Source organism: Schistocerca americana, chromosome 7, assembly GCF_021461395.2.
Source record: "Schistocerca americana isolate TAMUIC-IGC-003095 chromosome 7, iqSchAmer2.1, whole genome shotgun sequence".
NCBI lineage: Eukaryota > Metazoa > Arthropoda > Insecta > Orthoptera > Acrididae > Schistocerca > Schistocerca americana.
In genome coordinates this window covers 518,851,240-518,875,319 of record NC_060125.1, presented here as the reverse complement: position 1 = coordinate 518,875,319, position 24,080 = coordinate 518,851,240, and the positions used below count along the sequence as shown (strand labels likewise).

At 42.0% G+C, this 24,080-nt stretch overlaps 1 protein-coding gene across 7 annotated transcripts in view; it reads right to left on the bottom strand.

Moving 5' to 3' along the window:
- LOC124621768 (transcriptional enhancer factor TEF-1) overlaps positions 1-24,080 on the bottom strand; it is an 803,182-nt gene that overhangs the window by 18,840 nt on the left and 760,262 nt on the right. For 6 of the 7 annotated variants that reach the window (XM_047147194.1, XM_047147197.1, XM_047147191.1 and 3 more), the window contains exons 5-7: positions 3,971-4,101; positions 1,657-1,815; positions 155-192 (exon numbers count right to left, since the gene is read on the bottom strand). In XM_047147194.1, coding sequence (XP_047003150.1) covers positions 155-192; positions 1,657-1,815; positions 3,971-4,101 — 328 coding nt within the window. The remainder of the gene's footprint in view (positions 1-154; positions 193-1,656; positions 1,816-3,970; positions 4,102-24,080) is intronic. The other variant, XM_047147192.1, reaches the window with a different exon arrangement.

Below are 24,080 nucleotides of genomic sequence, written 5' to 3'. Positions count from 1 at the left end.
ATGATAGTCACAAAAGCAGTACTTTATAAATGACAAATGGTTCTATGATATGGTGATATGAAATAGGTTTTGAGTTGAAAATTATTATTTTTTTATTATACACTATTGTTGAATATCACTTAAATGAATACAGAGTTCCAAACATGCTACTCACTCTTGTGAAGTTCCTGGCTGAAGACCTGGTTGCCAAAACTGTAGTGGGAAAAAAATTAAGATCATGTTAGAATGAAATAACAAAAAAATAAAGGCAGGAAAAGTAATTGCTTGGTCCACAAGTGTAAATTTGTATGATTAATAACAGAATATAAAATTACAAAATATAATACTTTCTCATCCATATAGTGTTACCCGAAAACTCCTGTCATGCAAGTGTGCGCGCGCGCGCGCACATACACACACACACACACACACACACACACACACACACGCACACACACACACACACAAAAATCTCTCTCTAAAGATAAGAGTTGAAGACATGGTCTAAAGAAAGAAAAATAACAAGGTGAAAATTATTCCATTCCATCTTTGTGTGTTGGTACAGCAACCTTACTATTGCTACTGTTTAAAAAACACTAGTAGGTTGCACAATGTTCATCACTAACTCAAGAACAATGCGTTTCAGCCACACATGGCATCATCACGTTATGTGAAAATATAAGGGGAGTACTGCATTAATAAATTTGGTGTGGGCCTATCCTGGATTACTATAAAAGCAAAATAAGCCTCCAACACTGATCTAATAAAATTACATAGATAAACTTATTGTCACTCATCTTAAAAACTCAGAAATTTACTGCCAAAAAGCAGCCATCAAAGAAGGAGTTAAAAAAAGTATGCAACCTACAACTATTTTTTGAAATAGCAATAACAAGGTGGACACAAATAATTCAGTGTGGTTATCTGAAGCTACAAAGCATTTCATAACTGAAGGCATTGTATCTTGATAAAATTCTGGCCACTTTGTAAATAAAACAATCCAGATGTTTTCTGCAATTGAAGCATTTCATCATTCATTTGAAAGGGTGGACATTCAATTAACTTTTATTTCTTGTTTTAATTGGCATTTATTCCTTCCTTGTCTCAAGAGGGTGTGAAAGCTTGGTCAATTAATACATTTCCAGATGCCATTTTGTCAGTATTATTGGGAGGACAACAGATCCTGTGTCACATTAGTAAACCAAAACAGTGGATTATATCATTTCTTTTAATAATTTTTATCCATGTACATTCCCATTTTCTCTGCCATTTTCACGCATTTATGGCCAGATAGCACACCAATTTTGACAATGTCAACATAAATATTGAAGAGTAAAAGAGTCTACAAGTGACATATTACTCATACAAGTAATGAGAATAATGTTTTTAAGGTTAGGTTTGGTTGTAGATGCTCCAAACCCAATTTTCCTGTATTATTAGCTACAACAAAGAAAACCACCCTGCAGGAAGAAACAGTGTCAAGAACTTCATCTGCCAATGCACATGAACTAAATATGTAATATGAGGGTGGTGAGAGAAGTGAGCAGTGTTTTGATATTACAAAGGAATTTATTTGTGCATCTGCTGGCCAATTATATGTAGGATATGTTGTATTCCAAGTTTTTATTTTGCCCACAATTTCTATTATTGTATTAATATATTAAGAATGGTACTCACTGGTGCAGGATAAGACACTGGTGACCCGAGGCCCAGGCTTGCCAAACCAGCAGCTGCTGCCTTGTTATGAATAGCTGTCGCTGACACAATTTGTGCACTGGACATGCTGGACATCGTCTGCAGAGCTTTCTCCTTTGCTGCATGGTCCTGTGTGGGAGACTGTAAGATGTCAGGTACTGCGACTGCACGGTTTATCATAAATAATTCCTCTATCCATGTAAAGGAGTTTTATGCACTTGTTTAGTTTTTAATTTATTGCAAGACTTGCCAATCTTACACAATGAAGAGGGATTAAGAATGGTAATACACGAATACAATAAAAATTAAATAATTTACAGACTTGTTATATAATTAAGAAATAAACCATTAATAATCAACAAGATAAAGCAAATACAGTTGTCAAAAACACCTTTCCACTATCTGAGATATTTGCCCTGTTGCATGTATTCAAGAGGAGACTTAAAGGATTAACACTTTGTTTAAATGGACTTCATCATACCCCAAGGCGATGGAAGTCGTGGGATAGTGATCGCACGTATACAAATGGTCATAATATTGCATACACAAGGTATAAAAGGGCAAAAGGTTTACATTGGTGAAGCTGTCATTTGCACTCAACTGATTTATGTTAAAGGGTTTCTGATGTGATCATGGCTGCACGAAGGAGAGTAAGAGACTTCGAACATGGAATGATAGCTGGAGCTACAGGCATGGGACATCATTTTCAGAAATCATTAGGGAATTCAGTATTCCAAGATACACAGTGTCAAGAGTATACCAGGATGCCAAATTTCAGTCATTACCTCTCACCATCAACAATGCACTTAATGACCAAGAGCAGCAGCGTTTGTGTACAGTTGTCATTGCTAATAAACAAGCAACACTGTGCAAAATAAGTGCAATCAACATGGGACGTACAACAAACATATCCATTAGGACAGTGCAGCAAAATTTAGCATTCATGGGCTTTGGCAGCAGATGACAATATGAGTGCCTTTGCGAACAGCACAACAATGCTTGCAGTGCCTCTCCTGGGCTCGTGACCATATTGGTTGGACCCTAGACAACAGGAAAATCGTGGTCTGATCAGATGAGCCCCGATTTTGGTTGGTATGAGCTGATGAATGGGTTTGAGTATTGTGCAGACCCCACAAAGCCATGGAACCAAGTTGTCAACAAGGCACAGTGCAAGCTGGCAGTGGTTCTACAGTGGCGCGTGCTGTGTTTACATGGAATGGACTGAGTCTTCTGGTCTGACTGAACCAATCATTGACTGGAAATTGTTATGTACAGCTACTTGGAGACCATTTGCAGCGAACAATGGTGGAATTTTTATGGATGACAATTTACCCTGTCACTGGGGCACAGTTGTTCATGACTGGTTTGAAGAACAATCTGTACAATTCAAGTAAACGATCTGCCCATCCAGATTGCCCAACATGAATTCCACTGAACATTTATGGAACATAATCACAAGATCAGTTCATACACAGGATCCTGCACCAGCAACACTTTCAAAGGATGGCTAAAGAGGCTGCATGGCTCAATATTTCAGTAGAGCACATCCAATGGCTTGACGAGCCCATGCCACATCGAGTTGCTGCACTGTGCCGGGCAAAACGTCTGGTATGATTTTAGGAGGCATCCCATGAATTTTATCACCCCAGTGTAGATGCAGCACTATCAAAGTCTGAAAAGAAATCGGCTAAGGCCTTGTTAAGGAATCCATTTTAAGGTTTGCCTTGGGTAATTTAGAAAATCGACATATATATTTATACAGATTGTATTGATTGAGATTTGAGCCCTACTACTGTTACAGCATATCAGGCAGGAGATATACATTCACTGTGTGTTAAACAAGCCACAGGCAAGACTTAAGTAATTAGGTACAAGGGTTGGTAGTGGGCATGTCATGATTGCAGTTCTTCATGCATAATCAACCAGGGTGTAACAAACACCACCACAAACCTCAATTAATTATGGTTGATAACTCGTCTCATTACAATCTTACATCTGTACCACATAATATGCATTATATGTTTATCAAAATAAGCTAATTTATCTTTTCACTGATTGGTGTTAGTAAGCATACAAAGAATGTATAAAGTTTTAACTGTTTAAAAACAGGAAATGTTTGGCAGTAATGTGCAATCCACCTCTGTACCAAAGCTGATGGCCAAAACCAATTCAGGTATATCTGATCATGCATTTATGTTCCCCTCCCAAGATGTATCTATTAAAACAGGGTGGTAGCTAGCAAGAGCATGTTTTTATGTAGTGTGCTTAATTTATTGGCATAATTTACAGTACTTACAACTTTTAGTTTTGCTTGAATTTCTCTGAGCTTTCTTCTTGCCAGCACTTGTATATGAGAGCTGACCTGCTTGCGAGTTCTTGTCTTGCCTGTCCGAAGTTTTATGTATCTAGCTATTAGCTCATTGCGACCTGAAAATCAATAGTACACACACATTAAAAACATAAAAAAAGAAACAGAAACAGGTGTTCAATTTTCAAATAAAAATGCCTTATCAGAAAACTCCACCACATTCACAATTAATGTCATTACCAATACATCTGCAAAAGTTAAAAATAGAAAAAAAATACATAAAATGCAAGAGATAGGACAAAATAACTTTCCAAAAAAACAGATGTACAATTTACTTATCAGTATCATTAAATTCATTTGGGGCAATTAGTCCTGCAGTAAAGAACTGCTGGAAATTATGTATAAAACAGTGTAACTTCTGCAGCCCCATTTTCGCCCTTAATGACTACTTTTTTGTGCTTTTTACTGAGCTTTGGGTGTGTCAAAATTCTTGAAAATTGCAAGGAAATGTTACTTGGTTGGTTGCTGAAAGATACAAAATTAAAACAGATGACAAATCAGATTCAGAGTTTCTAATAAAATAAAACTATAACGCCACCACTGTGTATCAAAAGAATGAAAGGCTATGATGAACAAAACGTTTCTCAAAGTCAACTGCTCTAGCAGAAAATAAGAAAAGAACACCTCTACATTTGTGCACTGTACGTGATACTTTCACTGAAGTTGGGTCGTAATTTTGTAGCAACATGTTAATAGCTTTTCTTTTGACCTGTCTGTACATTCACATAACAAAAACAAATCTAAAACGACTTGTACTAACACCAGACAAATAAGACTCTTAGGAGGTAATATGTGGTACACACTTAGTTCCCCTTGACAATCCAGGTGGTTAAGACAAACCTACATCACATGTAATGCATGACAACCTAATGTTGAGTACAATGTCACCTAACATACACGGAGATTATGGTCACAGCCTGGTACAGCAGAGTGAATTCCAGCAGATACAAGAAAAAGCTGTCATCAACCTGAAAATTGGTTTGACCATCCCAGTGATTTACTAAGCACAATCCTATTGGTGGTGGTACATCACTCTCTCATTCTGACTTTTGAACTGAGTTAAACAGTCAGTTATAAAGGGATTTACTGTTTAATGTGGACTCTGGTCCACAGTGTAACTAGCCACCCATCAACAAACATTAACAGAAGTAAAAGAAATGGTAAGTGACACACAAAAATCCTAGAAGTAATTGGGTATCCAAGCCGAGACTTCTAGATCCATCATGACTATCACCATCATGCTCACTGTTGAGTGTCATGACCACACAAATCAAGCGTCTTCATCCAGCATGGGTACCATCTTCTCTTTGAACCTGCTGAGAGTTAGACCAGAGATTATCTTGATTTGATCAATCCACCAGTTCGTTGCTCTTCCCCTCAGTCTCTTGGCCTCGATCTTCCATTCTGTGATTATTTTCTCTAGGTTTTCTCCATCTCTTCTCACAATATAGCCAAAGAACTGGAGAATTTTTTGATTGACACAAGAAGACAAAGGTGCATGGAGATCCTGAGTTGCTCAGTAATGGGCACATTTATTATTCTTTAAGTCCATTTTATGCACAGCATCTTGCACCAGCACCAAAGCTCAAATACATCAATGCACTGAAACTTCCCTGTCAGATTAAAACTGTGTGCCAGACCGAGACTCAAACTCAGGACCTTTGCCTTTCGCGGGCAAGTGCTCTACTGGCAGAAAGCACTTGCCCGCGAAAGGCAAAGGTCTTGAGTTCGAGTCTCGGTCTGGTACACAGTTTTAATCTGCCAGGGAAGTTTCGTATTAGCACACACTCTGCTGCAGAGTGAAAATCTCATTCTGGGGACATTGATGCACTGTTTGCCTCCATGTTTAAGGGACAAATGGCTGACCCCAAGGTAAGTGAAATAATTCAGGACATCTAGTTTCTTTAATCGACCTACGAGTTGAACCTGTACTGCTCAATCAATTATCATGAGTTTGGCCTTGCTGAGATCAAGGTCTAATCCATTAGATAGACTAATGTCCTTAGATCCATAGTACGACACTTTACCACTGAGCTACACGGTACCGATTGGCATGTCTGAAGCAAGTCCCAGGACCAACCAGGAAGCAGGTCCCAAAACTTCGAATTTGTTGTCACTCCATAAAGACCCTCACCAAAAGCATATTCAGGATTTGAGCTGAAGAGGGGTGGAGGCTACTCACTTTAAGTTTTGCTGTGAAGGAGGAAATAGTTTTTAGATTTCATAACATAATGTTCTTGGTACACTTGGTAACAGTAAATATCAATTACATGTTATGGCTTTTTTCATACTGATACTGAGCTGACATGTTTGTCTACATGGGGGGGGGGGGGGGGGGGGGGGGAGGATGTGATTTCAGTTTGCAAAGATATTTTTTCTGGGGCGGGGGCTACTCTCCCGTACCCCTCACTCTTAACCCTCTCCTTGCAACTGACCTGTCACGTAGACATCGTAAGATCAAATAGGCAGCATTTGTGAAATACAGTCTTTTCCGAAAGAGTCTTGGCTTTATCGTGTCAAGACACGTTTGGTGGACCGCTCACATCTGATAACACCTCTGTAGGTACAGAAACGGTAGTCGACGAACAGTCGCTGCTGCTCCCAACAAACACAAAGGCTGTGTCGCCAAGCAGACATGTCTCGGAAAAAAAAAAAAACAATTCCTGTGACTAGCGAGGCGAGCGGAAATTGTGTCGGGGTAGCCGGACTAAAAGGCGGATTTTGGCGGGAAGAAAACACTGGGCTCGTTGGTCCGTTGAAGGAAGGGTCTATTAGAAGACAAACGAGGCGCACACGTATGCGGCGACAGCCTTCTGGCGCTGTCCGCTGATGCATGCCGTCGCGAACCGCTCCCCCGATAGCCCGGAGGAAGCGCCAGCATCAGCTCCGACATACAGCAGCGCGACGGCAACTGGCTGAGTGGGAGAAGTTGGAGGACAAAGGCGGAGCGCGGCGACCAACTGGAGGGTGGGGGGGTTTAGCCTGCATTGACCGCTTGCACGGAAACGCTCGATTAGCGCCGCAAGCGCAAACCCAGCTGCAGAAATGCCGATAAGCGCCCAGTTGCCACCAACCTGACGGCTTACCAACCGATAGTCTCGGTCCGAGAAATTCTACAGGCGCGATCGGTCGTCCGAAACATAGCAGCGCCCTCTTGTTGAAGGCCACACACACGAGCGAAGTATCGTAGCGATCCGTCGCATGCTACATCGCCGGCAATCGGTCGCTCGGCTTGACACACCACGCACGAGCGATTTGCCAAGCAATTTCAATCAATAATATCAATGTCACCGTGTTGAGAAGTTCTCCTATGGAAAACGGACAGCTACGTTTAGAATCAGTTGCAGCTGATTCCCGCATCCTCACGGATACTTGCAAAATATAAAATTAAATCAAACGTATTTATAATTTTTGTTTTGAAACCCTTTCCTAGAGAACGGTTGGTTACTTTGTAGAATATATTGCGTTTTTCACTGCTGCCAAATAGACAGTGTACATATTTACAGTGTACCAATACTATTCGTTTTAAGCTTATTAGTCCTTAATATCTTTATTTTTCTTTTTAGTCTTATAATTGAACAGCAGGCATTTACAAAATTTATTCGATGTATCTTTTCAGTAGCAGCACTACTGATCACCGCAACTTTTATTATAAATTGTATTATAGAGAGTTACATTATATGAAATGACAGGGGACTTAAGTATAATTGTATAATAAAGTTGCCATGAACATTTAAATTAAAACGTCCTTTCGACATTACAGTAGGTACGTACGTCATTCTATTTAGAAGTTAAAAACTTTAATAAAGCGTAAGACTTCATAAACAATCCAAAACCATAGGATGGAGCCCATTTTACTATGAACTTTCTATCAATTCTACTTCGAAGGCACAAGATCCAAAATGCTAATCACTGCAAAATCGGAAAAATCTGAATATTTCCGACACATTCTTCTGTTTGAGTTCAATAGAAGGGTGGCAGCAGCGTAGACCTTCACAAACATTTGCGCTGTACGTGAGAATAATGCCACTGGACAGAGCACCGCAAGAAAATGGTCTTCTCGTCATAAGGAGGATTGTTTTGACATTAGTGACTCTCCACGTTCAGGAAGCCATTCGGGATTTGATGAACATCGTTTAAACACATTAATCCACATCAGTGAACCCGAGAACTGGAAAATGTGATGAACTGTGACCATTCCAGATTCGACCATCGTGCGACATTTGCATGCAATGGGCAAGGTTCAAAAGTCGGGTGTATGGATACCGCATGCTCTAAGACAAAATCACAAAAATCAGCAGGTGGTCATATGTGCATCTCTGCTTGCTCGTCATCAACTGCCTCGTGAACAACACCGACCATTCCTATCCTGTAATGTTACTGGTGACGTGAAATGGTGTCTTTATGCTAACATAAGGAAAAGAAAGGAATGGAATGGCCGAGCCCAAAAAAATGCTGCAACTCACCGTACAAAGACCTGTGAGCATCCACAAAGCATAATGTTATGAATCTGGCGGAACAGCGATGGTGTTGGTGTATGTACTACGAATTGCTTCCCCCAACACTGCTGACATTCATTGTCAACAACTTAGACGTCCTGCAGACGTAGTCCATAAACAACGACCAGGAAGACTGCGTAAAGTGATGCTACGACAACACTCGCCCGCGTTCTGCTACGCTGAGAAAAAAACGCTGTACAAGAGTTGGGAAGTCATTCCGCAGCTACCTTATTCACCTAATATTGCTTACCCAGATTTTCACCTATTCCGCTTCAAGGAACTTGCTTTCCGGATGAAATTGCACTCCGAACATGGCTGACGAGTTCTTTGCCTCAAAACCACGTGATTTCTACAGTCGCGGAATCTAAAAGTTACCCCGGCGTTAGCAAACCGTTCTAAACAGTGAGGGAGAATGTATTATTGATGACTGACGTCTCTGTTTTGTGTATCTGTTGTTTATTAACCTTACGGAAAACTGCTACTAACTTAAGCACCAATCCAATGCAAAGAAATAATGTATTCGATCTATCAAAGTGAAAATTGGGGGCGGGGCGGGGGCACCAATCAAAAATACGAGAGTTGGAACTTAAATAGTGGTAACTATTTATTCACAACCGATACAAGAGAGTTACATGTTTGCACCTGTTACTGTCCTTCAAAGAAGTCACCAGCGTTGTGTAGAACCCGTTGCCAGCGATGGGGAAGGCGTAGTATACCGTTACACAGCCTGTTCTGTTGAAGGTGCGAATGGAGCGGTCTACTGCCTGTCGAATCTCTGGAACAGTTGTGAAGAGAATGCCACGAAGTGGTTCCTTCATCTTCGGAATCAAAACAAAGTCCCAAGGACTTAAGTCCGGGCAGTATGGAGAATGGTACAGTACTTCCCAGTCCCATCGACCGAACAGAGCAGCCACAGCTTGCGCTGTATGCGCCCGCGCATTGTCGTGGGTTGCGCAGAAAGTGTGTCTGCTTCTTTCGCAAAGCTGGTCGCAGGTGATGCTCCAAAAACGAACAGTAATACTGTGCACTGACGGTCTGCCGCCGAGGAACGTAATGTGTTAGGATAACACCATCTCAGTCGTACACGAGAATCACCATAACTTTAGACCGCTCCATTCGCACCATCAACAGAACAGGCTCTGCTAACGGTATAATACGCCTTCCACATCGCCAACGGGTTCAACACAACCCTGCTGACTACTGTGAAGGGCAGTAACAGGTGCAAACATGTATAACTCTTTTATATCGCCTGTGAATGAATAGTTGCTACTATTTAAGTTCGAACCCTCGTATAAGGGTCGACCAAAAAGTTTCCGTTCGAAGGCCATATTGTCCAGAATTGGTTGTCATTCAGGCAAAATCACTGTGAACCTTGAGGCAAATCATCCCACCTAAGTAACGGTTGAAGGTACGCGTTTGGTAAAACTCCATGTCCTGCTGCGTCAAGGAGCCCGTAGCTGGCTGCTGCACATCTTCGCACCATTCCACATTGGTGGTTTTCGGCAGGTATGCTGCCCCCGTACAATTCTTCATTATCCGATGGATTCTAGTGGTGTTTGTCCCTCGGCAGCTAAGAAAATAATAACAGCACGCTGCCCCTGTTTGGATGCTTTGGTAATAACGCAGCCATAGTTCACGTTTCCGCATTTACCAAGCGCGTCGGAAAAACACGAGTGCAACACTAATCTCTTGCCTATATGTCAGTTTTTATACAGGTGATCAGAAACAGTCCGAGAAGTCTGCTAGGACGTTGGAGGGTAGGTAGTACTGAGAAATAACTGTTAAGAAAAAAATTCTATACGCTTCCCCGTTTCCGCTTTAACTAGCATTGAAGTTAGACCGTCAGGTCGTCGTGCGCGCAAATTCAAAAGACAGTGGCGCCAAATGTGTTCTTCGCCTGGTTTCCTCTAACCGAACATCAAAAAAGCTTTTGCTCACCTAGCTTACATTTAACACTTCCGAAATAGGCACATTTTAACTGGTGACGTCCACTGAACAAGTGGTAACTCAAGGTCCCACAAACGTCCATGCATTACCGCATTTTAGCGCGTGCGAATGCTTTAATTTGCGCGCGCAACGATATGACTGGCTAACGTCAGTTCTAATTAAATCGGAAACGGTGCAATGTATCCAACTTTTTTCCTTTAGAATTATTTCTTAGTCCAATCTACAGTGCAATACCCCTACAATATCTTCAGACTGTTTCTGACGACCCTGTATACCCGCATCGGAGTCGCGCAATGTTGCATAGACGCTGTAGCAACGCCCTCAAACGAAGTGATACGTGACGAGCGAAGCAGACTTATCTACATCTACGTGATTACTCTGCTGCTCACAATTAGGCGCCTGGCAGAGTGTTCAACGAACCACCTTTAAGCTGTCTCTCTATCGTTCCACTTTCGAACGGTGAGCGGGAAAAACGAGCACTTAATATTTTTCTGTGCGAGCCGTGATTTCTGTTATTGTATCGTGATGATCATTTCTCCCTATGTAGGCGAGCGCCAATGGAATGTTTTCGCAATCGGAGGAGAAAACTGGTGACTGAAATTTCATGAGAAGATCCCGTCGCAACGAAAAACGCCTTTGTTTTATGATTGCCACTCCAATTCACGTATCATGTCTGTGCCACTATCTCTCCTATTTCGCGATAATACAAAACTAGCTGCCCTTCTTTGTACTTTTTCGATGTCATCCGTTAGTCCCACCTGATGCGGATCCCACACCTCACAGCAATACTCCACAATAGGGCGGACAAGCGTGGGGTAAGCAGTCTCTTAGAAGATCTGTTGCACCTTCAAAGTGTTCTGCCGATGAATCGCAATCTTTGGTTTGCTCTACCCACAACATTATCTCAATGATCGTTCCAATTTAAGTTATTTGTAATTGTAATCCCTAAGTATTTAGTTGAATTTACAGCCCTCAAATTTGTGTGACTTGACGCGTAATCGAAATTTAGTGGATTTCTTTTAGTACTCATATGAATAACTTCACACTTTTCTATATTCAGGGTCAATTGCCACTTATCGCAGCATACAGATATCTCATCTAAATCATTTTGCAATTCGTTTCGGTCATCTGATGACTTTACAAGCCGGCAAATGACAGCATCATCTGCAAATGATCCAAGAGGGCTAATCAAGTAGTATAACCTCTACCCAAACTATTTCGCAGGAACTATCTAACTCAATTTCCCTACAAGGTAAACACCATCAACTGTATTTAATCTATCCTTTCTGACGCTGGTAGGTTGTTTGAAAAATTTCTGCTTAACTTATTCCCGGCTGTAGCCAGCTTTCCCTCCGTACAACTATTTGATCTTCGGTGCTTTCTATTAGGGCTTGGAGGTCTGGTTCTTTCCCAACACAGATACGACAATTTACAACCACAATACCGATCGTTTCTACAAATACCTTCCTGTGCTTTACCTGCCCCCTTTTAGACGGACGCCCTTTCAGTGATTTCCTGAGACCTAAAAAACCGCCCAGTGCCTTCCACACAGCCCCCGCTACCCGTGTAGCCGCTTCCTGTGTGTAGTGGACTCCTGACCTATTAAGTGGGACCCGGAAACCCACCACCCGATGGCGCAAGTCAAGGGATCTCCAGCCTACACGGTCACAGAACCTCCTGAGCCTCTGATTCAGACCCTCCACTCGGCTCTGCACCAAAGGAGAATTCTCGGCTCGGTCGACGATGCTGCACATGGTGAGCTCTGCCTTAATCTCGCAAGCAAGACTGGCAGGCTTTACCATTTCCGCTAGCCGCCCGAACAAGAGAGAATCTCCTCTGATCCAAAGCGACACACGTCACTGGCACCGACATGGGCCAGCACCTGCAGTTGGCTGCACCCTGTACTCTTCACGGCATCCGGAATGACTCCCCCCCCCCCCGTATAGACACGGAGTGCACACTGGATTCCTTCCCCTCCTTGGTAGCCATGTTCCTAAGGGGCCCCATTACGCGCTTAACATCGGAGCTCCCAACTACCAGCAAACCCACCCTCTGTGAATGCCCAGACCTTGCAGGCCGAGAAGCTTCCTCTGGAACAGGGCGGACGACAGCATCCAGCTCAGAGACATCGTCAGCCACAGATAAAGCCAGTAACCTGTTCATCAAACGAACCGGGGAGAACCTACGATCGGCCCCTCGGAAAGTCTTTCGCTGCCTGCCAGACTTTGGAATGATCTCCCACTCTACCATGGGTGGGAGTCAACCTCAGTGCAGGCAGTACCCGGGACGGCCACAGCAGTGGATCTACCGGGAGACACGTGGGTCGTGCTCGACGTCCCTCTCATCCCTGCGTACGTCCCCCCCCCCCCCCCCCCTCTTGGCAGCAGCCTCAAGCTGTGTGACGCAAGCCAACACTGCCTGGATGCCTGGAGCTGTGAGCGAAGGGTCACCAATACAGCTCGCATCTGTACACTTCAATCTCCTCAGCAACGGCGAATCTTCAATTTTCTACATAGCGCAGGGTACACCTACTAATATTATCGATTTTCGTTCCTTCTCCATTCGCATACTGAGCGAGGGAGAAAAAACTGTCTGCCCTAATTTCTCTTACCTTATTCTCACCACAACTACGCGAAATACTATATACAATGGTGGCACCATAATGTTCGCACAGTCTTCCTGGAATACAGTTTATCTAAATTTACCAAACAGGCGAGAGTACCCGCCTTTCTATGCAGAATCCCATTTAAACACCTCGAGCATTTATGTTATAGTTTCATAATGAAATCTTTCAATGTCTGTCACCACGTGTAGTTGATAAAGATTTTTTTAAAAATTAAAAAGATCTTCAAGAATTTTGTATGTTGTCTACCACATTTAAAGATATGAATTTCTGAGTTCAACTGTAATTAAAAAATTAAACCCTATGAATAAAACAGGAATTTAAAGTTCATCTTGACAGTTATTGTTTTTGTAAATTGCTTTTCGGACACGCAAGTATGTGAATTTAGGCAGCTTTCCGAATATTAAAAGGGACGGCAACAACCCAAACAGTTGTCTTTAGAACGTTAATTAAATTTGCTGCAGCATAAAAAGCGCGATGCATGTTCGACAGACAAAGGTGACAGTTCTGCCACTGGCCTGATGAAAACAAAAGTATCTAAATGAAGGCTCTTAACTGTACAGTTCGGCTGAATTAAAATCATTAGTTGTATCGAGTAATTAACCTGGCTTTGTTATGTTTAGGAAAATTTGATACACGCAATAATTATCGTCGCAGTCCGGAACCTTTATTAAAAATCAGCAAGGCCAGTTATTTCCTTTCAAGCCAGACGGAAAATTCAAGCCCGAAATTAATCACAATGACTCGAAATTGACAAGCGATTCCGGGAACAATGTACTTGCGCAGTAAAACTACAATACTCGCAAGAATTAAGGAAACATGACGCTGTGCAGAACACCAACACCATATTGAAAATAGAGAATTGGAGAAATCGTCAAACGCGGAGCACAGCCTCACGAACAAACATAAAATACTGTTTGATGAAACAAAAATTTTGTCCCATTCCTCCACGTACTGGGATTCTATTTTTAAAGAGGCTCTTGAAATAAGAATGAGCGAGAAGAACTTTAACCGTGATAGCGTGTACTACTGAGCAGTGTATGCAAACGAGCGCTCGATGCAGAGAAGCAGCAGACACATTCCTTCCAAGGTTTACGTTCTAACCGAAGCGGTGATGATGATGATGATGATGATGATGATGATGATGATGATGATGATGATTGGTCTGTGCGGCGCTCAACTGCGCGGCTATCAGCGCCCGTACAAATTCCCAACCTTTGCTCAGTCCAACTCGCCACATTAATGAATGATGATGAAATGATAAGGACAACAGCGGCGCACACATTGACACCTCTGCGACAGCAGTACGTAATCGCCGACCAATCAGACGCCGTCCACGGGCTATAAAAGGCCACCACAGCAGCAGTGAAGACAAGTCAGTTGCTCTTGACGATGACGATGGAGACCATCGTCGAAAGCTTGAGATTTTATCCCGAACTGACGCGGCAAGAAAACCAAGAATGTTTTACATATGACTTTGGGGGTCTGCCATACTCCATTGAGCAATAATTTAGGACTGGGTATATTACCAAATTTTACCTTTTGTCTTTCACAGACTTAAGTACCCAAGAAAACGTCATTAAATAAAAAGAACTGAAATGTCGAAAACAAAGTAGGAACAATTATTCATCCCGTCATCATGGGTGGTTTTATAACATGTATGCCCTCCGCAAACGTTTATCTCTGCCTGACACCTTCGTGACATGCTCCGTGTAAGTCTAGGGAAGTCACCCTGTGATATCCTTTCCCACTCGAAACGAGAGCCCATAAGAGTTCTTGAAAAGTATGTGGTGGAACAAGAAGACCACGAACACGTCTGTCACGAATGTCCCACATATGCACGAACTTCCCACATCATAGAACCGTGGAAATCTATAGATTTCCTGGACAAAATCTGGCTGGTCTCCGCACAACACCAGCATGGCCATCACCTTCCGTCAGAGCATATCTGCACTCGTCTCGAATAATACGTTTCACCAATGACTAAGTTACCAGTTGGCATGGGAGCATCAGAACTGAAGGCGAGCTACAACATTTTGTCGTGTCAAGAGGGATACTCGAACAGGTCGTCTGGGTCGTAACGTTCTTTCTCGTAGGCCGTTCATTACAGTATAATCGGACACAGCGGTTCCAGTGCCCCTTCTGAGGTCGTCTTGCAGTGCTCTGGCGATATCTGTACGACACAGCAACGCAGAAATGGCGACCCTGTCCAAATCGCATTGTGTACTGACCTGCCTCACTGTAGCGTGTCGACGACCTATGGATGACACATGGACAGGCTTTGGCATCTCCAGCAACGCGACCGAAAGTCCATTCTTTTTGGAACAAACAGATCTTCCTTGCTACTTACACTATATTCAGATGTGCCACTGCTTGTGCTTGGTTGAATACTACAAATGGCAACTGCCAAGTCTCTACCCCACTAGAAAACACTGGGACACCCGTAGTCACTTCTTTCTGAGGTGCCGCCTGACACTGTAATGCATAACACAGCCAACAGATGGGAAATGATTTTAATTGTTGCCTACATTGAAAGCGAAGATCTCAAGTCATGCGATAAGACTACAAAAACTGCCTGTATCAAAATAGATCTAACATACCGGGCGTTGAAATAGTGTTCCCATAATTCTTCTGAACATCCTATTATTTATTGGAAAATTATATATGTAATTCCTAAAAAGGCATGCTGACTTTAATACCATTAAGCCAGTATTACCACCACTTTCACCGAAATTAAATAAAACGTATGAATTTATTGAGTACACAGGAAATGCTATCTGTCGTCTGTGCTCCTTTTAAACGGATCATTTATTTCATGCGCTCGTCCGCATATAAAACCACTTTCATTCATTTTCTAAATGACAACATGGTTTCCTAAGTGACTATATTTGTAACCTTCATTTATGTTACTGCAGTTTCGGCTATTAAGCAATTTTTATACGCTTGAAGCCAATTTCCGTCAATGCACAGGTCTGTAAAATTACGAAGTCAGTATTATGTTGCTACCGGAAATGTCTTTGGAAAAAAAGTTACTTGATTACTCCTTGGAAAGTCATCGTTTCTCATAGTGACTGTGTTTTTGTTTTTATTCATTTATTTATTTTGACGTTGTTTAATTCGTACAAGCCTGTGTGTCAACGAAACAATAAACAAAAAGCACTATATTGCTTTTGTTCTCCAGAATTAATTTATTCAGGTTAACCGGTTTTCGGCTTACAAGTCTATCATAAGACTTCAATCCTGAATAAACTAATCCTGTAGAACATAAGCAATATAGTGCTTGCTTCTCATTTATTATTATGTTGTCCTATCAAGAAGCAACTGAAGAATCCGTTAACACGAAATTTGCTTCACTTCAAGCGTTTTAAACGGTCTACCAGCCGAAGCTGCAGGAACGCAAATTAAGGTTAGAAATTTAGCCAACCATCTGGATAACTGTGAAAATGGAACTTGGAAAAAAGAAGAATAAAAGGAGACGTGTGACGATACAGAAAAAAAATCACAGATTAGCACTGGGAAACTGCGACTGTCAGTATTAGGGTCACCTGCAGACGGAATAGACAACAGGATCACAATGAAAATTCAGAACTTAGCCTTATCCACGAAAAAACCCCAACTGACTGCAAAGACTGCATTAATGAATAAATCATTCAAGATATAGCGAAATTTAGAACTCTGATTCACAAACGCGAATTTGCCGAGAAGCCTACACGACAAAATTCAGAATGGACAGATGAACGTAAAAATAAACACAATGGGTGAATATATTGGGATGACAAGAAAAAAGGTGCTAAATAGTTTCAAACAATATGCTCCTAAGTTGGGCACATCGAATAAAAAAGAATGTGTATCATGGGGAAAGTATCTTAGAAGATTAGTACTCTCTGGTACAGGCGTACGAACATTATTTTCTGAAAAAATTAGACTGCCCTTTTTGGTAGGTGCAAATTAAACAATTTTAACAGCAATTCTCCCGCGATGTGCTTTGTATCATTGTATTATCGAGTCCGACGAAAGCAAAGACTATTACAGTTACATGAATGAAAACGGCTCCTTTCGTACGTGATATTTCGCAATTGTAGACAGACAGACATGCTCCCAGTCACAGTTGTTGTGCGGATTTTGGAAAATTAAAATGGCGAAATACATTTAGTTATCAAAACTATTAATACTACATGACCAACCGCTCCACCAAGTTTAATCATTTCAATTTAACATTGATTTACACAATTGGCTGAATAATTACACATGGCACGTTTGGACGCGGAGACCGCTGTGCTTTAAAAACGATGTGTTCCATTGTGTTAATTAACTAATGATAGCGGATAACTGGATAAAGGCGCGTTCCGGTTCGCTGTACGCCAACTGACATCTAACAAACAAAGCAATTAGAAAAACGGATCGCATATCGAAATCTCACGCTTCGCTAATTCCAGGCCTCCCGCGGCCCTGAATTCGTTTCTGAAATTTAAACAAACTCTCGGTGTTGCGTAACAGTTACGTAAAAAACTAAAGTGACCAACAAACTGTCATCTATTATATGTTCAGGACTACAAGTAGGATTGCACTTGCTTATCTTTCTTTGTATAATTTGCTTAACGGTTGTACTCAAAAAGATTTCTGAACTCAGTGTCAAGCGGAAGAAACTTCGCAAGAAGACAGAAGTTTTAACGCGATCAACGTAACTCGTCTGTGAGAACAACACCACAAATGAAACTTCACATTTTATACTAAGACATCAGTTGGAGATAAACAGAAGCTATTTAATACAAGTGACATAGAAGCAGCTTTTATCGAAGCAGTAAAGTGGTAGTTAATTGTTAATACACGGTACAGGTACAAGTTCTAAGAGCACCTCACTCTTGTTAATGAATGCCTTTATTCGTTCCACCCCCCTGGAAGTGTTTGCAGATGGGATCTGCACAACATAAATAATGACAGAATAAATACGTATAAACCCATTTCAATTCATTAGGCTGACTAGCAAGCATTGAGGCATTAATTCGCCAAGGGAGGTATTAATCCTCTTTGGTTTAGGTAAGACTTATGATTCTGGTGCTTAACTCTCCTTTCAATTCCAGGCACACGAACATTACTTTGCATTTCTTGGGTTTTGGATTATCTAGGAATGTAAACGGTAGCGTTTACCGTCGGGAAAGACTACTGAAAAGAATAAAAAATGAAAAGAAGTTAACAGGAAGACCTGATGTCATTGAAATCCGAGAAATTACAATAAAAAAATAAGGCAAGGTCCATTGCTAGATGGTTGTGAAATGATTTAAATAAGCGCCACATTTACTTATTAAATGAAAATTGAAATTAGTGGTACGGTCTTATGGGACTAAACTGCCGAGGTCATCGGTCCCTAAGCTTACGCGCTACTTAATCTAACTTACGCTGAGGACAAAACACACACACACACACACACACACACACACACACAAAACCATCGTTCGAATGATCCTTTAATAATATTGCTTGTCAGTATGGAATCTGCACTGACAGGATTGATGGGAGAAACAGAGAAGATTCCACTAAGAGCAGCGCGTTTCGTTATAGTTCCACTAGCATATAGTAAGCACGAAAGCGTCGCAGAGATGATCCAAAAACTCGAATGACAGACGATGGAGGATAGTCGCGTTCTGCATCACTGGTTTACTGTTAATAGTTCCGAGAAAGTCAACATACCTACGCATACCTCGCGAAAATGTCATGAAGATAAAATCAGAGAGATCTGAGCCGACACGCAGGCTTACCGACAATCGTTCTTCCGTGAACCATTCGTGACTGGAACAGAAACGGGGAAAGTGATGGTGGTACACAAAGTACCCTCCGCTATACACCGCAACATAGCTTGCAGAGTATGGACGTAGATGTAGGCGACACATGATGACGACGACAACAACAATTAAGACGAATGTGGTGACGACGACTTGAACTACCAAATTTGACGCAATTGGATCGTGGCACATAAACCCTTCAGGTAGGCGCAAAGGGACAGTGGTCTTCAAAGACCACAGTACGCATTCCATCCCCACGGGTTGTTATTCACGTATTAGTAGCAGTAACGAAATAATAGAAATAGAAGGAGAGTCACGTCTTGAACTTGACGTAAGAACATTCACTGATGGAGCCGCTGCATGTGCTACTTATGTTTTCCGCGTCTTATAGCATTCAGTGGCGATTACAGACGCCAGTTCACGGTTTCTGAGCTAGACGAAACAAAATTTATCGCGGTTATACGAGAAGGTTTCACGCACGTTCCCGAGAGCAGTCCAAACAAGTTCGCAATCAGTGATAGTCGTTTCACGGGCATTGATTCATGTGTGGCTTGCACATTTCGGCAGATCGAAGAAAGCCGAGCACCAATTAACGAGAAGACAATGGGAAACAGTGCGTCTGTAGCGTCTTCAGTAGACGAGATACCAGGACGTCCAACTTCTCAAGACTTATCAAAACATGAAACAAACTTTGATACTCAAAATAAATAATATCAGTATTTTGGGAATGCTTTCTTCGAAGTGATATTTTTCCATTCAATTGCGGTTTACTGACGCCAGGTAGAAATTTACTTCCAGAATTAAATGCTTAAGATTTAAAAAATGGCTCAAATGGCTCTGAGCACTATGGGACTCAACTGCTGAGGTCATTAGTCCCCTAGAACTTAGAACTAGTTAAACCTAACTAACCTAAGGACATCACAAACATCCATGCCCGAGGCAGGATTCGAACCTGCGACCGTAGCGGTCTTGCGGTTGCAGATTGCAGCGCCTTTAACCGCACGGCCACTTCGGCCGGGTAAGATTTAAAGCAAGCATGCTCGAACTTTGGTGGCCCGCGGGCCTGAATCTTCTCCCGTTCTACCCTACGACGATATTATTGCAATTCGCCTCCCATGACCGTTATCGGAAACGCGCGGTGATATTACAATGAACAAAAACCACATCAATTTTTGGGACTGCCGTATACACTGTGGAAGTCTGAATGGCTTCAACGGCAAGTTTCCTGGCCGTTAGAGCAGCAGAGCACATTCTGGTCGGCTTCAGGCGCAGAGGTGCAATAATATTGTGGTCAACTAATGCAGTACTTATTTAAGCTCGGAGGCCGCCTTGTTATGTGATGCGCCAACAGTGCTCCTAGCGGGGCAACGCGCACACAGAAATGGCATTCCTTTCCAAAATTATGCTTGGAAGTACATTCATTTTATGTTCACCCCATCTTCAAATGTTTACATTTACTTACTCGTCGTGAACAGTTTCTTTACTTACGACGTTTTACGATAGGCGTCTTAAAAAATTTCCTTTGCAAATTCTGCAGCACCTCCTCCTCATCTCTCACCCACGGATTTCTTCCACAAGGTGGACTTGAACCAATCGCGAGGCGGATCAGGCCCGCGGACCGCTGGTTGTCCACCCAGGTTGAAACTACTGTATGTCATAGAGCAGGCCCGACCAAACAGCGCTCCTGCCTAGTACTCTGAATAGAGAAGAGAATAATGAAGCTGCAGCCGACTTACAGGACGCCAAGCAGTTTGCTGAGAGTACTATTTGCATAAAATCGGATTTACGTTCTGCATTTGGAATACTATGGCGTTACATACTTATCGAAAAAAGGGAAAGTTGAAAAGCTGAACTGGAACTGCCTTACGTTTCGTATCATTCAAAGGCCGTGCAAAGTGGTTAATATGCTGCCGCACTATTATGAGCTGGAGAAACATTTATCGGAAAGTCACTACAACACCAGACACGAAGACGGTATGATGCACTTGTCTTCTGACAATCAACAGTAAAAGCTGACTGAGCTGAAGGTGGCAGTTAAGGGAAAAAAACTTAAGAGGAGAACGTGGCAAGTGCCATAGCCCAATTTTCTAGAAACTCTGCTCAATGGGACAGGGTCAAAATAAACGAAGACGAGTCTCAGCTTATCCGTAGATACTCGAACGTTTCTGAGAAAATAAAGATTTCGAAGTACTTTACATGCCTTTTAGCGAGTAGCTAGTTCAAGTGGGTAGTGCCGCAGCTTCACACTTTTCGCGCTCCGTGCTAGAAACCCGACCATTTATTTTTTTTCTTTTATCTATGCCCGTGGAAGATTACAACACGAAAGTTGTCCAGTGTATATTCAAACAACGTTGTCGTTATTCGTCTACTAACTGTAAGTCTGGCGAATGAATAAAAAAAGCAATAAATATATGGGAAAATTATATGAAATTGTTTTCCATGAAATTTCTTTAATGTTTCTCGATTCAAAATTAACAGCAAGCGCCAGTTTTCAGTTAAGTGATCCGTTACGCGTGTCTGCCATGAAATTATTGCTAGCGTGAAATCTTCAGCAATGTTAAACACGCTTCTTTCCCGAGTGAGCTTCAACCGAAAAAATGTCACTGTGGCAAAGCTGCCTCCGCTCATGGTGTTCGGAAATCCCTCGTTAATAGCACTCAACACTTCATATGAGTAAAGGAGCTAGCTGTGTTTCACAAGAACGATGTTTTCTAAATCCGTGTTGACAGTGTGTCAATAGACCGTTTTCTTCGAGGTATTTCATAAGGTTCGGACACAATATATGTTCCAAAATCCTTCTGCATATTGACGTTAATTATAAGGGCCTGTAATTTAGTGGATTACTCCTACTACCTTTCTTTAATATTGGTGTGACCTGTGCAACTTTTCAGTCTCTGGGTACGGATCTTTCGTCGAACGGACGGTTGTATATGATTGTTAAGTATGGAACTAATGCATCAGCATACTCTAAATGGAACCTAATTGGTATAGTGTCTGGACCAGAAGACTTGCTTTTATTAAGTGATTCAGGTTGCTTCACTACTCCGAGGATATTTACTTCTACGTTAACTCATGTTGGTAGCAGTTCTTCATTCCAGTTCTGGAATATTTACCTCGTCTTCTTTTGTGAAGGCATTTCGGAAGGCTGTGTTTAGTAACTCTGCTTTGGCAGCACTGTCTTCGATAGTATCTCCATTGCTATCGCGCAGACAAGGCACTGATTGTTTCTTGCCGCTAACATACTTCACATACGAGCAGAATCTCTTTGGATTTTCTGCCAGGTTTCGAGACAACGTTTCGTGGTGGAAACTGTTATAAGCATCTCGCATTGAAGTGCGCGATAAATTTCGAACTTCTGTAAAAGATCGCCAAACTTGGGGATTTTATCTGTTTAAATTTGGCGTGTTTGTTTCGTTGGTTCTGCGACACTGTTCTGACCCGTTTTGTGTACCAAGGAGGATCAGCTCCCTCGTTTGTTAATTTACGAGTATTTGGTATAAATCTCTCAATTGCTGCCGATACTATTTCTTTCAATTCAAACCACTTCTGGTCTAAACTTGTGTTATTAATTTGGAAGGAGTGGAGGTAGTCTCTCAGGGAGACGTCAAGAGAATTTTTATCTGCTTTTTTGAACAGGTATATTTTTCGTTTATTTTTGGAGAGTTTTGTAATGAGTTGAAAGGGCGCTTCCACAAGGACGATGCTATTAATACTGTATTACTGAGATCGTAGACAGCTAACGTTATACCGAGAAATGTAGCCGTCTGCCTGGGTGCTGGTGCTAAACCATTCTTCCATGGGTAATTTTACACATTTCCTCTACTTTACAAACGAACAAAATCATGTTCCCAGAATGAGATTTTCACTCTGCAACGGAGTGTGCGCTGATGTGAAACTTCCTGGCAGATCGAAACTGTGTGCCGGACCGAGACTGGCGGAAGTAAAGCTGTGAGGAGGGGGCGTGAGTCGTGCTTGGGTAGCTCAGTCGGTAGAGCACTTGCCCGCGGAAGGCAAGGTCCCGAGTTCGAGTCTCGGTCCGGCACACAGTTTTGATCTGCCAGGAAGTTTCAAAATCATGTTATTTGTCAGCTCCCAGATGCAGTGAAGTTTCGTGCCTCTGATTAAAAAAACCTGAATTTGTCGCTTTCTCTTTAGTTATCGTAAATAGTCATCCGAAAGAGGATGAATTTCAAAGAAATTTTCATTAACTTAAGAACAAATCTGAAAAGTAAATCATATGGCCATAACTGCTGGAAACAAAGAGGGGCAGGTTCAGCCATCTAATTGGATTTTTTTTCTGTTTTCATGCACATTGGTACCTTCCCTTCAAAATGTGCTAGAGCTGCGTCTTAAGCGCAGCCACACCCCCTCACGCCATGAGACACTACGCAACGCTTAGGAATTTAAGAAACGACTTTGCCGCAAAGCGTGGTGGTCAGGTGCTTGACACCACAACCCCTCCTCCTACCTCTCCTACTGCCCAAGCCAAACACTGGCGACAAAGATTTCTTCCTCTACCAGGATTTGGAGCCAATATCTCCGGGTCGATCGCCGTACGCCCTCTACCACAGGGAAGGTACTGAACAGGGTATAGTTTACATTCCGTACTTTCATATTAATTTATTTTTGATTCGCAATGTAACATTCTTTCGCCAAGAGCAGCAAGCAAAGCAGTGTTTATGTTTTTCTTATTTTCAATGTCAAAATGTCTACCTTTCGCCCAAGACATGGATCAGTAACTAGAGAAAACAAACATAGTCAGAAAGTGACACAATCCTGCTGGAAGAGTGTGTGTTAGCATCTGCGGTTGTTTACGTGCATCTTGAGAAATTACAAGAATGCCAATCTCTTTCATTCACCACTACGAAACAATATTAAGGTAGTGACTCAAAGTTAGAAATATTGATGCACAGTGTGGACGGAGTTAACGAAAACGTACGTTTAGGCGAATATTCGCTCACTCTGATGAGACACGGACTGCAGACACGCTGCTAGAAAGGTGGTCCACTCTACTCGGGATTCAGCGAGATATGAAACGAGTTTCGTTTTGCCAGAGAACACCGACGTACAAGAAAAGACTTCACAGTCTCCTTCAAGCGACTAACGCAATTAAAAAACCGCTGGAAATCAAAATAATTTTTAGAAAATTGTGGTCTCACTGCTCCTTGTTGTACGTTTGAAAAGTTTCT